Genomic DNA, 17955 nt, shown 5'->3' on the forward strand with positions numbered 1-17955 from the left:
TTTCATAAATTTTCTAATTTAAGATTTTACACTAATGCTTCTATTAAGTTATAATCTCTCAATTAGAATACTATTAGTTTGGTCCCAAAATCATTTTTATATAGAGGTTCTACTTAAGTCTTTTGAAGTGTTTATAGTTTCATGTGTATATGGTAATATATTTTTCATTGTTTAGTGAAAAAGAAAATGAAAATTTCTTTTTATTATTGATTTTCTTATATATTCTAATAAAAATATATAGGCACTCATGAATCGCATTTATGTTTATAAAGTTATTTCTGCAATCTTACAATCAGAGTATAGTTTTTTTCTTCTAATTCTTAATTTCATAAAATAATCTAATGCAATTTATCATGTTTTGTGTTTAATTTATATGTTTATCTATTACTATATGGAAGAAAAAAAAATTAAGACGATTCTATTAGCATTTATTGTTTTCTTCCCACTTTTTTTTCCTACAAAAAATATATTATAAAATTTGAAAATTACTCTTGAGCTTACTTTTCACCATAAAATCTAGGTTTTGTTATTCAGAAGCAATATATATTTACTTTCACTGACATATATAATTACTCACATTTTTTTAATTTAATATAATTTAAAAAAATGGTTTTTTAAGTTTAGTTTTTTTAATTTTAAATTACTTTTACAAGTTAAATTAAATAATCACACACCGCCACCTATAGATACATAGGTGAATATAAAAGAGAAAACTATTGATAATAAATTAGATCAGCTAATGCAATCGAAAGTTATCAATTTATTTCCCAAATTTACATATTATTCAAGGCTACAACACAACACTATAGTTGCTCTTTATTTCACAGAGCTTTTATTCTAAAGTAGCAATGAATAAGTTAAGCATATAGGGGCCTATTTGAAAACTCAAACAACATAACATGTTTGTAAGGCTTTTGAGGAGTCACAATGGTAGATGGGAAATTGGGGTGATTCACAGCATCAGGGAAGCCTTGAGTCTCCAAACAAAGAGCAGCACGAGGTTGATACACAAATCCACCTTTACCCTTCACATCTTTCAGAAAGTTACTTGTGTAGAACTGCACACCAGGTGCAGTTGTTGACAACTTCATTGACCTTCCAGACTTCCTGTCGTACACTACAGCCGCTCTCTTCAATGAACCATAGGGAGTGCCATCAAGAACGTAGTTGATGTCATAGCCATTTTCTTTTACTAGCTTCTTGATCCTGCTTCCAACTAGGCGCGGCTTCAGAAAATCATATGGCGTTCCCTTCACCGAGGTGAGTTTGCCAGTAGGAATCAGTTGGCTGTCAACAAGAGTGATTTTGGAGCCAAAGATTTGGACCTGATTGGAAAGGATGTCACCACTGTTGTGGCCACCAAGGTTCCAGTATGCATGCTGAGCAAGGTTGACTGGTGTTGGCTTGTTTAGTGCCTTTGCTTCCATTGTCACAGTCAGTTTGTTGCGTCCGGAGAGAGTGTAGGTGACACTGACCAGAAGGTCACCAGGAAAACCTGTACCAATTGGGATACATTGTTAAAAGGGCTCAGAATGTATGATTGTTATCTAACTCAACCTTTGGTGTATTTACCTTGTTCACCATCACAGCTGTGATAGGTGAAGACAATGTATGGAGCAGGACCTTCATTGTAGTACTTTTCCACATTCCAAACAACATCACTGAACCCTATTTTGCCACCTGAATTGAAGTTATAACACATCTTGTCAGCAAGTGAAAATTACAATGTAAGAAAAATAGAGTTCATTTGGCTGGAATGGAATCAGAAAGATTTTCAAGCTAGTTTGAAAATTACCATGAAGTACGTTTTTCCCTTCATTGGCAACTATCTTGTATGTCTTTCCATTCAATGTAAATTTAGCGCCTCCAATTCGGTTAGCAACACGTCCAACAACAGCCCCAATATAACTCGTATCGTTCTGAAACCATTAATAAATGCAGATTGCAGATCAAAGCACATTATGTAGATTTTTATTAAGAAAACTGTTTAAAGATAGTAAGAAACAAACCTTGTACTCATTGATAGAACCGTACCCAAGAACTACATCAGCTAGTTTCCCTGAAAAAGTTCACAAGAAATGTATATATCAGCATCATTGCATATATATATATTAGAAGTAATGTTTTTTCAAACAAGATAGAGAATAATGTGGACAAACCATATCTGTCAGGGACAAAAAGGGAAACAATTGTGGCACCCCAGTTGGTGAGCTTAATAGTAATATCGCCCTTTTTCAGCTCATAGGTACTAACTTTTGTTGGCTTGGTTTCAAAACCACTGGAGAGCCCTGAAGAAGAAGCTAGGATGAGGAAACAGAGGAGCAACAGGGAGAGTTTGGTCATTTTCCCGAGGAGTCAGGTTAGATAGATGAAAGAGCTCGAATATCTCAAATGGCTATCACAACTGGGCTTTTATAGATTTAGAGCTAGAGATCAACTCAGCCATGTGTATAATAGCTTAATGAGATTACAACCCATTTGTTTTTTGATTTCTTTGGCTGCTATGAGATGTGTAAGCCTGTTGTTTTGACTTAGCAATAAGGCAAGATATATAAAAAAGATAACAACGTGCTAAGATTCTAAAACGTGGCCTCTACTTGAACTAATTATAAGAACGAACCTTATACCATATAGACTAAACTACGTAGTTTTCCAGCCCAAAAAAAATGTATTTATGTGTAGTTTATTGCACTCAACACTATACAAGACTATATATAACCATGTCCATCGACCTTATTAATCTCAAATACAAGATCTGTCGGATTAATCTTATTTCAGATAAAGTATTAAACTATTAATTTTTAGGTTGCAGCCAAGAAGACAAGAAGTCATAACCAATTAACTACTACGTCCTCTTATCGAGGGACGATAGAAATAACCTCATCAAATTACGAGCTGGGTTTTTTAGTAAATATTGTAAGATTTGCAAGTCACTTGTCATTAATTTTTGTCTCACAATAATGTTCGAGGCAAATAGAAAATAAAAGTCAAATGTCAATAATTTGAAATTCCAAGTTACTTATTATGCATTTCAAGGGGCCAGCGTTTCCGGGACTCGATTTTTATGAGTCATTAAAATTCATTATCCATCTGACTACGAAGAAACTAAAACAAATTAATATATGACTCCTTGAGAACAGTGAGATATAATTTACAATACTATATATATCTAATAAAATAAATATATTTTTATATATTGACACCACACCTCACGTTAAAGAAGCTTGAGAAAACAAATTGCAACTGGACAAAGAAAATGGGGTTTTTTCTTAAACTTTAATATAGTTTCCGCGTCATTGACATTATCATTATCTTTCTTCTTAGGAATTTTTATTTGCCCATGGCATTACGATTATCTTTTCTCTATGCTGTCTTCTCTTATATTACTTTGAATATGAACTAGGGGTGCACAAGGTTACAAGCGATTTTAGCAGTTTTTTTTAAAAAAAATTAAAATAAAAAAACCCAATCCATAATTGTCTTAGTACGTTGTGTGGTTTTTATGAACATCAAAATGTAATAATAAAATTTTCGTCTAAATATTTTAAACAAATAACTATTTCTATTGTCGCTCCTATATTTTGTAAAAATAAATTACTTAAATCTATCATATATATTGACATATATTTTATGTGAGTTACTAATATATAATTCCATTAAGAATTATATACTCTCATTATTAACTTTATAATACATATTTAAATTAACCATTTGTTAAAATACTAATAAGAGTATAAATTTAAAATTACATAGTTGAAATACCATTTTTCTTAATCAATTGATTATTAGCTTATTTGAATTGCAGAGCATAATAAGCACATGGGTCAAACACATGGTCTGGTTAATCACATTGAATGTTGATGTATCAGACTTAAACATGATAATCACATGAATATAAAAATCAACACAGGAGATTTTTACATGGTTCGGTTACCCTAGTCCATGTAGCCCTGCTAAGAGAAGAAACTTATTAGTAATGAATACAAATACAAAAGCAATGACTTATACAAAATTAGACTTCATCTATATTGTTGTCGCACTCTTTTGTATTCCAATACCAATATTGTTTCTGCAATAATCAACTCTTCACTTGAACTCCCTTCGATGATGACTGATTGCTTTCTTCCTCCTGAAGAAAGACTTGTTTGACTCTTCTCATGAAGACCTTGATGCTTTCTCCCTCCCAAAGAAAGACTTTGAACAGATCTCCTCTCGAAAACTGTATAAGCAATTACAATGGAAATAATACCTTGAGTCCTAAAGACTAAAGGGTATCAATAAACAGTGCAACATGCACTCAAATACAAGACTAAGTATTTCCACTCTTAATCTCACAAATACAAACTTCACTCTTTAATAAGAATTACACACAATAGCCTATAGAAAGAGTGAGTGTTCTTGGTTGCAAAAGCTTCTATTTGTAGCAAGCTGAAATCCTTCTTTCACAGCTCACAAAATCAGGGAAGAGAACATCCCTTAAATAGAAAAGTCTGTCAAATCTGTCGGATTTCCAAACTGTTCACCCAGTTAACCAATCAGACAACTTAACATGTATCTGGACAGACTTAAGAAAAAGAAACGACCCACCAACCTTTGTTTCAAAAATCACAAAGGATTTTATCAAATTCAATATGTGAAACAATCAGAATAAGATATAGAATTGATTCATATATGGTTGTATAAATAGTCATAATTGAAATCACACAATTTTAAGGAAATAATCAAAGATATTTTATTACCATAAAAATCTTTAATTAATTGACAATTGACTTTGTAAGTTTTAAATAAAATTGATTGAATAATATAAAAAATGCTTATAATAAGTTTGCAAACTTTTAGATTTTACAATCTCCCCGTTTGAAAACTTTGTAGACAAAAAATATTTTTTTATAGTACTCAATCAACCTGCATCAAAACATGTTAGTTTGAGAGGAATACCATCAAAACTTCCAATACACAAAACAATTAGTATTCATCACATATCAAAACAAGGAATAGATGTAGCTTTTTACAAAACCGAAAAAAATTAAATTCTCCCCTAGAGAATGATGTCCAAACTAACAGAAACACATAATTGAAAATCATAACAACTACTCCCAATTTTTGACTATTAAAGGGCCAAAGTCTCAAAAGAAAATAACAAAATAGAGCAAAATTCTTAAAACATGGACATAAACAAAAACAATGAAAGAGACACATACTATTTCTTTGACTTTGCTTGAGTAGCACGAAGAATCATCACATTGTCAAGCAGCAGTTCCTGAGTCTCATCGAGGGCAGCGAGCTTGTTTAGAAAAGTGCTTTGGTTGGATTGGATGACCCCAATGGTAGCCTTCAAAGTAGATAGTTCGGGTTCCCAAGCAGGGACATCAGCAGAGGCCGCAGAGCCATCGAAGGACTTGATGGTCAGATCACTAGGCTTGACACGTTTGGAAGAGCTAGGGGTAGTCTCATCTTTCACCTTGTAGGTAGTACCTTTTGGAGCAACCGCCCTAGTTTCATCAACAAATTTTTGTGGATGCTGAGAGGAGAGGATCTGGTAGATGAGACTTGGAACACAAAGAATTGCGATTTCCTTTGTCCTTTGGTCAGAGATAGAATCTATTCCATGATCTCCCTAGGCAGATTATCTGGAAACCCTGTCCCAACTTTATACAGAAAAAATGCAAGCTATTGCAAAATAGTGGCTGAGTGAGTAGTGGGGAGCCAATTAAAACTAGCAAACTTATGCAGAACACCATAATTGTGAGTGAGTTGAATGTCCCTAAGAGATGTGTCTTTGGACCACTCAATTTTTTGACCAACTAGTTCCAAGGCAACAACAATCTTATCTAATTCAACAATCTCAGAGGTAGAAATGTTCACACTCAAAACCCGAGCAATCTCTCCCCTCAAATATGTAAGCACTACTACAAAAACTGGCTTTTAGGACACTTTTTTAAGGCACTCACCTAAATGTGAGCCCTAAAAACAACTCCTAGACTTTTTAGGACTCTTAGTGAGAGTCCTTAAAAAATATTTTTTAGGACACGCAATGCGAGCCCAAATTACTGATGTGGGTCCTAAAAGAATATGAAGAAATTTGAGTTAGTGGGGACTTTTAAGGGCAGACTTTGAGTGTCCTAAAAGAGTATTGATGACACTCAAAGTGGGCCCTAAAAAATAATAATAAATAAATATATTCTTAAGAAAATTATTAATTAATAATTAAAGAAGAAAATTTAAATTAAAAAGAAAAATAGACTTAAAACCCCCTATCTCTTTCTCTCGGATTCCCTCTGCCCCCTCCCTTTATCTCTCTCTCTCTCTCGTGCCTCACCTCTACCAGGCCTAACGGTCGCCGTACCGGTCTTCAACAATGACATGCGCTGCATAGGCGACTTCGCAGGCATTCGAAACCCCCAGCCCCGCAAGCTCTCCTCCACACTCGCTGTCCTCCGCCGCACCTAGCCAGATGAAGCTTGGTCGTCGCCATGGATTCCAAGGAGTTCCCCGACATTTGGTGACCTCTGATCATGGATCTAGCTACACGGTTGGACTCAGCACACCATGGGGAACAAAACCCACATGGAGATCGGACCCAAAAGCCACCGGCGTTGCTCGTCAATTTCATGAAGTTTTGTGGCTTCTCGGCCACGTTCTGATCGCCATAGTGAACGGGGAGCTTCACCGCCACATTTTTCCTAACACTATTTTTTCTTTTGTTTAAATGATGCCTTTAAATCTATATTACACATAACAATTTGATTTTGATCAAGGGTGTGCTTAATGTATACTAACTGTTTGATAAAATGCTTCAAATAATTTATCAATATTTTCCTAGAATTTTATGATTACTAAATGAATATTTTCTCTGTTATTATATTTCTGAAATAAATGGGACTTTTAGTGACAAATTGGTCACTTCTCTTGGTCTAGAAATTGATTGGAATATTAAAATCATTACTTTTAATTTTTTCATCAAATCTAATCTAGAATACGTATGTTTGATCATTTTTTTGGACTGCCTGGGATTGCTTATATATTGTGTTTGCAGGGTTTTAAAATTTGGGGAAGTCTGATTTGCAGGTGTTATGTTGTCCGTTTTGCTAAGAAAATTTACGAACTCGCATAGAGTTAATTATATAAAATTGTTGTTTATCTTTAGAATTAATTAGAATAGTTGTTTATTGTTGTGTTTCATTGAAGATCAATTAGAATTTTGGGGAATATTCATATGAAAAGATTGATTATTTATATTTGTTCAATTTTTTTTTTAGATTTGTAACTATCTCATTGAATGTACAAGTTTTGTTATTTTAATCTATAAGTTTTCAGATTTGTATCTAAATTTTTCATTTAAATTGTAATTTTTAATTAAAAATAAATATAAATTATTTTTAAAAAAATTAAAAAGATAACTTTTAATAATATGCATTGCTAGCCCTAAAAATATTTTTTTACGGATCGCAATGTGAGCCCTAAAAAGCCTCACTTTTTAAGGCTCTCAAATAGAGGGCTCGTGCCCCGCGAGCCCTAAAAAGCCTTCTTTGTAGTAGTGAAGACTCAATATCAGTTATTTCAAGGGACAAATTATTGTAGAACTCTCTTACAACTCTAGGAACATATCCTTTAAACCCCATTATCGAACCAAGCCAATGAGCATCTTCTAGAGGCTTAATGACCCCAAACATCCTATGAGCATCTAAAGCAAAGTTTCTTTTAGAAATAAACTCCATATTTTCATAGGATTTCATAGTTTTATGGGATTCATATGAAAAGTACGTAAAGTTGTACACCTTGGGTGGGGATTCTGGAGTTGAGTGGGACACCATCTTTTTAATCCTTTTGGGAGCAGATTCGGTCATGGGCTTTTTGCTAGCAACTTTGGAGGTAGATGATTCATTTCTTAGTGTCTTTTTTGCAACAATAAGAACAAGAGAAGGTGCCTTTTTGACCACCTTTTGGGGAGCAACTTAGGGAGAAATTAACATCTGTTCTAAATTGTGAGAGTCAAAATCAACAGCTCTTATATCCAACTGCTCAATGGGATCATTTGCTTTATCACCAAACTCAAGGGACTCAGATTCAGTAGTAGTTTCTTCATCTTCCTTTTCTGAGGACGGACAAGGTGGTGGTGCTTTGTGGAGACTGTCGACGCGGTTCTTCGCCAACAGATAATTAATAGAATAAGAGAGTGGGATTAGTGCTAAGTAATGTGGGTTCGGATTGGGTGGTCGGGGAGCCGAACTTCCAGTGTCATCTTGGCTTATTGGCTGCTTGCCCGACCGCTTTTGAACCTCAGGGTTCTGATCATCGGAGATGGCGGCATGATGGGCCTCCTGCCCATCATGTTGGTCCACCTCGTTACCCTGTCTTGAGCGAGTGACCACCATGGTTGGGTATTTGCGATAGCACCAATCTAACAGGCTCTCAATGAAAACACTAAACTGTCGACGCGGTTCTTCGCCAACAGATAATTAATAGAATAAGAGAGTGGGATTAGTGCTAAGTAATGAACTGTAACAGACGAATGATCTTAAAATAAAATGGTGACACGAATATCTTTTTAGGTGGTTCGAAGGTTAAAATCCTTCTACTCCACCAACCAATATTATTGGTATCTTTCTGGTATTCTTTACAGGGTATTTCTTTACACAATAGAATCCAACCCCTCGCAACTTCCAGGGTCTCCATATTTATAGGAGAGTGCATCTGGGGGTTGGCAAAGGGGGCCATCCCGTGACCTTCTTACCCATCATGTCATTTTTGTGACATTCATGATTAATTCCTAAAACCTGACAAATGAAGTGTGGTCTAATCAATAGGTAAGGGGGATAATGGGCCGCACGGCCCATCCCAGTCGTGGGTGCATGAACACGCACGTTTATGCTGCGTGTCTGAGAATTCAGGGATATATCAGACACGTGATGTCTGATATATGCACGTTTACATTCCGTGGTTGACTTTATAAGGGGTCACAGCTGCCAACTCAAGCTCGTACCTCGAGCTGGATGTCTTCTTAGCCCGCGGTGTCCATACTTCTGACCCGACTCCTTAGTAACCTTAGTAAGCCTTTGGTTACCTCGAGCTAAAGAGGTGGGACCTGGCAACAGCAGCTCCGGGTACATGGCATCCACGTGGTTGATATATAATTATGCAATTTCTCAGCTCGCTAATAGCCCGTGGATAATTAGGGCGTACAGAGACAATCAACCTTCCCAACTATGGGGTGTTGGAGTAGTCGAGTCCGAAGTAGTCGAGGATGGAGGCTGAGAGGTCAATTTGACCTTGGATGAGGAGGGAAGTTTCCCATCAATGGAATTCACAACAATTTTCTTAGCAAGCACATCAAGCGAGGGAGAAGTTTTTGAGGTGGTTTTCAAGAATTTGGGTGTTTAGAGACCATCCTTCATCTTCTCGGTTTAAGGAATGAGTTACTCATGATCCGACTCTTTGGACTTAGACCTAGTGATTTCAAACTCGATTAAGGGCTTCTCGATCTTTAACACCGTAGCTGGACTTGGGGGAACCGCCACTAGAGGGGTGGTTAGTGGTGGAATTAGACATTCCCGATGGCCTCTCTCTTGGGTTTGTGTAGCAGAGCCCACTGTCTTGTGCCCTTTGGATTTGGAGAGAGAGACTTTCGAAGTTAGAGCCGCCGGAGGTTCCCTTGTTAACATTCTTTGGGTTGGACGAACTAATACCATTGTTCTTCACCATTCCTTTATGCAAAAACACGTTAGAGAGAAGCACATGCAGAGAGAAAAAAAACACGAGAGAAAGATAAGGAAAAATAAAAATAGGTGCTTGAATTTGGTGATGGGATTGGCATAAATAGGGAAGTTTGAGGATTTGAAATTTGAAATAAGAAAGGGGACACTAATTGCAATATATGCCCATTGATCATGTACACACTTTGGGTAATTGACATTTTTAGAGCCAAAATTTTAAACATGGAAAGTATGAAAAATATTGATCGATATTTATAGAATATGTGATTAAATGCAATAGCCAAATTAAATCCAAGATATGTTCAACCCCCACCCCCCCCCCCCCCCCCCCTTTTAATGTATTCAATATTTATTAGATAAATATATATATATATATATACTTGTCGAAATGGTGTCCTTGATTTGGTACTCAATAAACTTTGTGACCTGTCCAAAATAGAGAGATAAATTGAATATATTGATTAGCAAAAATTTGTACAAAATATTGCTTTAGAAAATCTATTTCAAAATAAGGTAATATTTTTCAATAATTAAAAGCAAAATTATTTGAATAAATATTTCTTTAAATACGCAAAGAGATGTTTTTTGGTTTTTATAAAGATTTTTCTCTTTTTTTTTTCAAATCAAAGGCAATATGTTTGTGAGTGTGACTAAACTGAGTATATATATATTTTATATAAACTTGAGCTCCTTTTTTTATTTTTTATTTTTTTTATTTTGTAACTTGTAACCAAGATAGAAACTTTCGCACTACAAAAATGGTAGCCATTTTCAATGGTAGAGTATCATCTACATAATTTTAGTTACATAATTCCAACTTACTCATTGATGTCTTTCACACATTATAGTAGGTAGTTCTTTTCTAAATTTGAGCTTGAGATGAAAATCAAAGAGATATTTGAGATAACCGAACACCAATTTTTTGTATAAGAAAAATATTTAGAAAAATAAGATTGTTTTATTTTTTGAGAAATATGAACAAATTTCTAACTAGATAATCTAACAAAAATTAGTAGTATCAAACAACTTGCCATAATTTTGGAAGAATATGTGGAATAGGAATAAGAACACTAGAAATGAGCACACACATTGTTAGTGTTATCCAAAAAACAGACACGGATGACGTGGCAAGTGATTTCTGGACACGTGGCTGGCACCTGGCAGAATTCTGTTAGAGTATCGACCAGTGAGATATTGCATGCATAACGGTTGAGTTTTTCCTACGACCAGCCTGGTCGTACACTCCGCATATTTCAAGATAATTTTATAAAGATCTTAGTCAATCCCGAGATTGTCTCCAATAATTCCTGATGATCCGATTAATTAGGAAAGAATATCTGTAACAAATTAATGTACACCTCCTTGAGCCTATAAATAGAGAAAGATAGTTCAAGGAGGGGGACTTTTGGCTTTCTAATTACTAGAGATTAAGGATTTACAAGCGAATTAGAGCTATCGCATTCGATATATTGTTTTGTTCTTCAGAGGTTGGTGAAACTCATTGAACCCTAGTTCTTTGATCACTCCTTTGAAATATTATATCAATGATAGTTCAAGTGGACGTAGGTTATTACCAGATTCTGGGGCCGAACCACTATAAACTCTTGCGCGCTTTACTGTTTTTTGTCATTATCTTCATTTCAACATATTTGTCCACATCAAGCATTTTTGACTCCGTGCCAGTTGACCAAAATCTGGGTCAACATTCTGGTGCTTTCATTGAGAACTTGATATAATATCGTTGAAACAGAAATGGCGAAAACCACAAAGAAGACTGGGCAGGTGACTGGCGCTGCACCATCTCAACCGCCTCCTTCTCCAAACGTGACCAAAGATGAGCCACATTTGGAATTCGATGAGGAAGAACTGGATTCCGAGACACTGAGGAATACCCTGGGGGTATTGTAGGATGAACTGGCCAATCTGAGGGCCAGCCAGGAAAGTGCTGCTGAGATTATGGCGCGGCAGCAATAAGAAATTGAGCGGCAGTGCCAGGAGTTGAATGAGAGGCAGGCGGAGATGGACCGCCGTCAAAGGGAGGCCATAGCAGACCTCGAAGCAGCCTTGCAGTTGGCTAGGAATTAGGCTATACCTGCCTCACAGCCTGATCAACTTCCAAATGGGCCATCCCAAAGGGGTCCCAATCCTAGCCCGCCTATCCAGCCCTCGAGCCCCCAAAGGCCCGAGCAACCACCAATGCTGCAGGATGATGTCCCGCTAAGGGACCCTGAGGCGCAGCCTCCATCCCAGGCTGGTCGTGACATTCCCCCACAGCCAAGGCAGAATAGGGTCGGGCAGCAGCCCTAGACGCCATAAGGGTGAAAAGCCGAACCCTCCGAGCAGAGGACAGCGTCCTTCTGGTAACAGAAGGAACTCAGAGACGGGCTCTGCAGTCTGGGGCCCCCCACGGCATGACAATGCACGGGGACCCACCGACCAACGCAGGCCACCCTCTAACGCTCAGGACGTTCCAGCCCGAGGAGGCAACCGAGGGAATAGTCAATCCCACCATGGCCAGTCAAGGTTCAGAGATGGCCATGGTTATAATGAGGCTGACTCAGGCAGAGGAAACACCAGTCGGAGAAATGAAGAAAGAGGTTGGGGCAGAAGCCTACCACCTAGGGATGACCAACCCGAAAGACGTGGTGCTGGGGGGCAGCCTAGAAAAAATGACGTCTTCAACCAGCTCTGAGCCAGCGAGCAGCGGAGAAGAGACGGGGATTTAAGAGATGTACTCAACGATCGCAGGGAACGGTACGATGAGTACATTCCTCCAGCAGCAGAGGCCCCGACGATTCCTGGCGCTGTACAAGCCCAGATAGATGCCCTCAACCAGGCAGTGCAACAGCTGGTCGAGGGAAGAACGTCTTATATCGATCACGATAGGAGAAAGGGCACTCCTTTCGTTCAAAGGATAGCTATGGCAGAAAATCCTGTCAAGTTTAAGATGCCTACGCTTCCAAACTTTGACGGGTATGGTGACCCAGTATCTCATGTCAACAAGTTTGAGATACAAATGGACATTCAGAAAGTGTCTGAATATGCTCGGTGCAGGATCTTTCCTGAAACACTTTCTGATGCTGCACAGGAATGGTTTTTCAAATTCCCTCCTGCAAGTATTGTTTCTTGGGAAATGTTCATAAAAGAATTTTACGGACAATTCTATGCGGGTCGTGTGCACCCAACTGAGGCAAATCAGCTGGTCAAAATACGCCAGCAAGACGGAGAATCACTGAAAGATTACGTCCAGCGTTTTATGCGAGCAGCTGCTGGAGCGAAAACAGTGGGAGACGAAGGCAAGATGATGGCCATAACTGCAGGGGTTAAGCGCCGCACGCCTCTCTGGAACAGCCTCAGAAAGCATGGGGTCAGGACTACCCAGGAATTTTTGGATCGAGCTGATCGCTACATCAAGCTCAAGGATGCCATCGCTAGCGAAGGGAAAACCCCAGGCAAGGATAAGGGGACATCCGAGCTCGCCAAAGCTGCCAATGGATCAAAGCCCAATGGCAATGGCAAAGGCAATGGGAACGGCAATGGCAATGGCAAGAATGGGGGGAAACGACCACATAATGAGCCTTCCACCTCTGACAATAAACGAGCCAAGGGTAATCGTTATGAACCTCGGTTCACTAACTACACTGCCCTTATTGAGTCTCGGGGAGAGGTGTATCAGGCCACGAGTTCCAATGTGCCTTATAAAAAACCTGCTCCCATTCAAAAAGATATTTCAAAGAGAGACACTACCAAGTTCTGTCGTTATCATAACGACTACAGACATGATACAAATAAATGCAACCAGCTAAAGGATGAAATCGAGTTCCTTATTAGACAAGGAAACTTGAGAAGATATGTACGGGCCTCAGGAAATTCCCAACGAGAGGCTCTAGGTGGCAACGAGCATTCGCCCACACGCCAACGCTCGCCACCTTTGCAGCCTGACCCCGTAGCTTGCACTTTACTCACCATCTGTGGAGGCCCGCACCTCGCGAGAAGCAGTGTAAAGGCGAGGGAACGATATGCTCGAACCCTACGTCACGACCAGGACATCGAGATGATGACTGTGGAGGACAGGGCATCGAAGAAGGCTCGGTCAGAGCATGGTGAGATAACCTTCTCTGATAGTGACGCCCAACATGTCCGGTTCCCACATTCCGATCTGCTGGTCGTGGACGTTCAAATTGCCAACATGATGGTGAAAAGAGTACTAGTGGATACAGGAAGTTCAGTGAACATCCTGTACAAATCTTCGCTGGAACGCATGAAGTTGTCTGTCAAGGACTTGGAGCCTTGCAACCAAACAATTTATGGCTTCTCTGGCGAGGGACTCGCCCCAGTAGGGTCAATTTGACTTCCAGTCACAGCAGGTACAACACCTGCTACTAGGACATTACTCGCTACTTTTATAGTAGTCGATTGTCCTTCGGCGTACAATGCTGTTATTGGAAGGCCCATATTGGTTGATCTTCGGGCCGTCACCTCAGTATGGCACTTGGCCATGAAATTCCTGACAGACGCAGGGGTAGGACGCGTGTTGGGAAACCAAAGAGAAGCAAGGGAGTGCTACAACGCCTCAGTTACAAAAGCGAAGAAGGGAACGTCAAAGGGCACTCCCCCATATAGGTTGCAAATAGGGTGATACACAAGCCCAATCCGGTGATGGAGTCACCAAATAGGGTGTTGCCCAAAGTGAGGATAGGGATTTAGATCCTCGCTTTGGGGATTTTGAAGAAGATTTTGGACCCGTTGAGGACCTGGAAGAGATCCAACTCGACCAAAAAGACCCGACCAGAGTGATGAAGGTCGGGAAAAACTTAGAAGCAACCACGAAGCATGCACTGGTGGAATTTTTGCGAAAGAACCAGGAAGTCTTTGCCTGGTCACACAAAGGCATGGCTGGGATAGATCCTGCAGTTATCAGCCATGTCCTGAACGTTGACAAGATTTTTCCACCCGTGCAACAAAAAATAAGGCTGCTCGATAAGGATAGATCAAAAGCCTTAAAGGAGGAAGTCGAAAGACTAAAGGAGAATGGGTTCATCAGGGTGGCGTTTTATCCATCGTGGGTCTCTAATCCAGTACTGGTTCCCAAGCCTAACGGCTAATGGCGAACCTGTGTGGATTTCACAGACCTCAATAAAGCCTACCCGAAGGATTGTTTCCCAGGCCTCAATGTGCACGGCGGAATGCACAGGGTGGTGGACCCAGGGATTTCAAAAGAAATTATTTAAACAAACTTTAAATAAGCAGATCCATTAATATGCAAACATTAATCAATGAGGGAGAAAAATATAAGGAATTACCAGTTGTAGAACTATCAAGAATCTTTGTTATCTTTTTGTATCTCCTACGAACATCAAATCCAAAGTAGTCTTCAAAATACTCGGACCAAGATCTTCCAAGATGTATCTCTATACCTTAAGACGCGTGTGGGCACGTAAAGTTATGGTGGGAATTTTGTGATTCACAAGATATTCTCAACATATGATATCTTTGAATTTTTTAAGTCTGAGACAATTTTTAGGGATAGAGAAAAATAATACGATATATTTTTCTTTGTGTGTGTAAGACTTAGAATTCTTTAGAATCTTGTAGAAACTAATTTTCTATCCAATAGATTTATAAAAGAACTAATAAATTCAAAATTTTAAATTATAAACCAATCATTAAATAAATAAAAGAAATATCCAAGACTAGACTTGGGCCTAGTCACACGCCATTCACAGTGCAAGTGTGATTGGCGTGTAGCATATCCATTTTCAGGGATATGTGTCTTAACCATTTTTATTTAATAATCATTTATTAAAAAATATCTAAACTTGATAACTAATCTTATCAGATTAATTAATGAATAAAATTCAAATTAATTCAAACCAATTTTGTATCAATTTAATAAATATTTAAATGTCAATTTGAAAATACAATTTTAATAAAAAAAAATTATTTTCAAAAGTTATATTAATTTTGAAAATTAATATATTAATTAATTAATTTATCTCATTTACATATTTTACCCCTAAGAACATATTTCTTCCAAATATGTCATTTCCCTGATTTTTCTCGATTTCAACTCTTACCTTGAATAGTGTTGATAGAGTCACACCGGGGACGTATGAACCTATAATTTCAAGCTCTAATAAATTTAGAATATTAATTAAAACTCTTTAATATAATAACTTTAATTTATTAATCTCAATATTATTCCACTTAGAATATGAGACTGCACTCTTGTAGTTATAGACATTTAATTATTGAGTACTTTAAAATATAAAAAATGCCCATCAATTTAATCATTACATACAATTTAATCCTCTATTAATGGTTCATAATTAAAGTAGGGTCAAGATGTTATTTTTCTTCTTTAATTATATATTTTTTCCTTAAGTACCATTAACTATACTAGTGAAGGTTAATTCATAAACTGGTTGGTGAATTTGAGCTCAATAACCTTTCAGTTCCAAAAGATAATCCTTAAGAGAACCATTATTAAATTCCTCTCCGAAATGTATAGATTCTATATTTGCATATTATGTCCCCAGCCATTTACACCAATGAGTTCCCAAAACAAATTTTTTGACCTGATCATTTTTGCAAACCATAACGAGTAAGTCAAAGAACCTAAATGACATAAGCATGAGTTCTTAATAACTTCATGATTAAGATCAATTTTTATATGATCATCTTATTGATACGTTTAATTAATACTTATAAAACAAATGGTATTTAGTTAAGTATTAATAACATATCGACTTTCGTTCAAGCATTACCACTTTATACAAAGTACCTTCACTAATATGTCCTACTACATCAGTAATCCAGATCTAGATTATATGTATTCATAATACTAGTGAACCACACTTATAGTTTTTAATCCAAAGATTCTATATAACTTTGTTTTACTGCGAACTATTTAAATTTTTACCCTACAATTTGAATTGTTTTGTACCAATACAAGATTGTAGTCACAATAATGAATTTCGAATTTTATGATATTCGTATAATATTATTCTAATAATAATAATAATAATAAACAATCAATTTAAGCAAAAAATTATTTTGATTTTTTATTTCATAAAACATTGTTCAACACATATTTTTTATAGGACATAATTCCCAACAATCTCCCACATGCCTTAATGCAAATGAGACATCTCTCTCAAACCCATGTTTCTAACATGATCCTTAAAATAATTTGTAGCTAAAGTCTTAGTAAAAGGGTTTCCAAGGTTATGTTCAAAAGCTATCTTCATAACAACTACATCTCCTCTGCGAACAATATCCCTGATCAAGTGGTACTTCCTCTCGATATGTTTTCCCCTCTATGATTCCTTGGTTCATTTAAGTTAGCTATCGCCCCACTGTTGTCACAATACAAGACCAGTGGCTTGTCCATGTCTGGAACAACTTCCATATCATAATAGAACTTTTTGAGCCACACGACCTCCTTAGTTGTGTCACAAGATGCTATCTATTCGACTTCTATGGTAGAATCTACAATACTGGTTTGTTTGATACTTTGCCAGACTACAGCTCCTCTACTAAGTGTTAACACTGATCCAAAAATCGATTTCCGACTATCTCTGTCTGATTGAAAATCAGAATCAGTGTAAGCAGTGGGGTTCAGGTCGCCATTTGAATATACAATCATATATTCTCTAGTTTTCCTCAGATACTTGAGAATATTCTTTACTGCAACCCAATGACTCAATCTACGATTGGATTGATAACGAATGACTATCCCTACTGCATAACAAAATGTCAGGTCTTGCATACAACATGGCGTACATCAGACTGCCTAGTGCAGAGGCGTAGGGATACTGTCTCATATCCTCTTCGTCTTGAGGTGTCTTAGGACACTATTCATTATAAAGGATAATTCTATGACAGGTTGACATATCACCCTTCTTGGAATTTGGAATACTGAAACATTCGAGTACCTTATCAATATAAGTCGCTTGAGATAGAGCTAAAACTTTATTATGTCGATCCCGAAGGATCTGGATGCCCATAACATAGTTTGCATCTCATAAACCTTTCATTTGGAATTACTCATCTAGCCATTTCTTTGCTTTTTTTAATGTTTCTATGTCATTTCCAATCAGAAGAATATCATCAACGTAAAGAACTAAGAAGATCACAATGCATCTTTGATTTGTTTATAGACACAAGGTTCATCAACGTTTTGTTCAAAACCATACGTTTTAATTGTGTCATCAAATCTAAGATTCCAAGATCTTGAAGC

The 17955-nt window shown here is 37.4% G+C and overlaps 1 protein-coding gene across 1 annotated transcript; it reads right to left on the reverse strand.

Annotated features, from left to right (window-relative positions):
• Positions 1-857: 857 nt before the first annotated feature.
• Positions 858-2349, reverse strand: LOC133814395 (uncharacterized). Its single transcript, XM_062247360.1, has 5 exons — positions 2160-2349; positions 2010-2059; positions 1796-1919; positions 1573-1680; positions 858-1495 (listed from the first exon to the last, which is right to left on the reverse strand). The coding sequence occupies exons 1-5, from the start codon at positions 2341-2343 to the stop codon at positions 858-860; spliced, it is 1104 nt and encodes a 367-aa protein (XP_062103344.1). The 5' UTR covers positions 2344-2349.
• Positions 2350-17955: the final 15606 nt, after the last annotated feature.

The sequence above is a fragment of the Humulus lupulus genome, chromosome 2 (genome assembly GCF_963169125.1).
Source record: "Humulus lupulus chromosome 2, drHumLupu1.1, whole genome shotgun sequence".
Taxonomy (NCBI): Eukaryota; Viridiplantae; Streptophyta; class Magnoliopsida; order Rosales; family Cannabaceae; genus Humulus; species Humulus lupulus.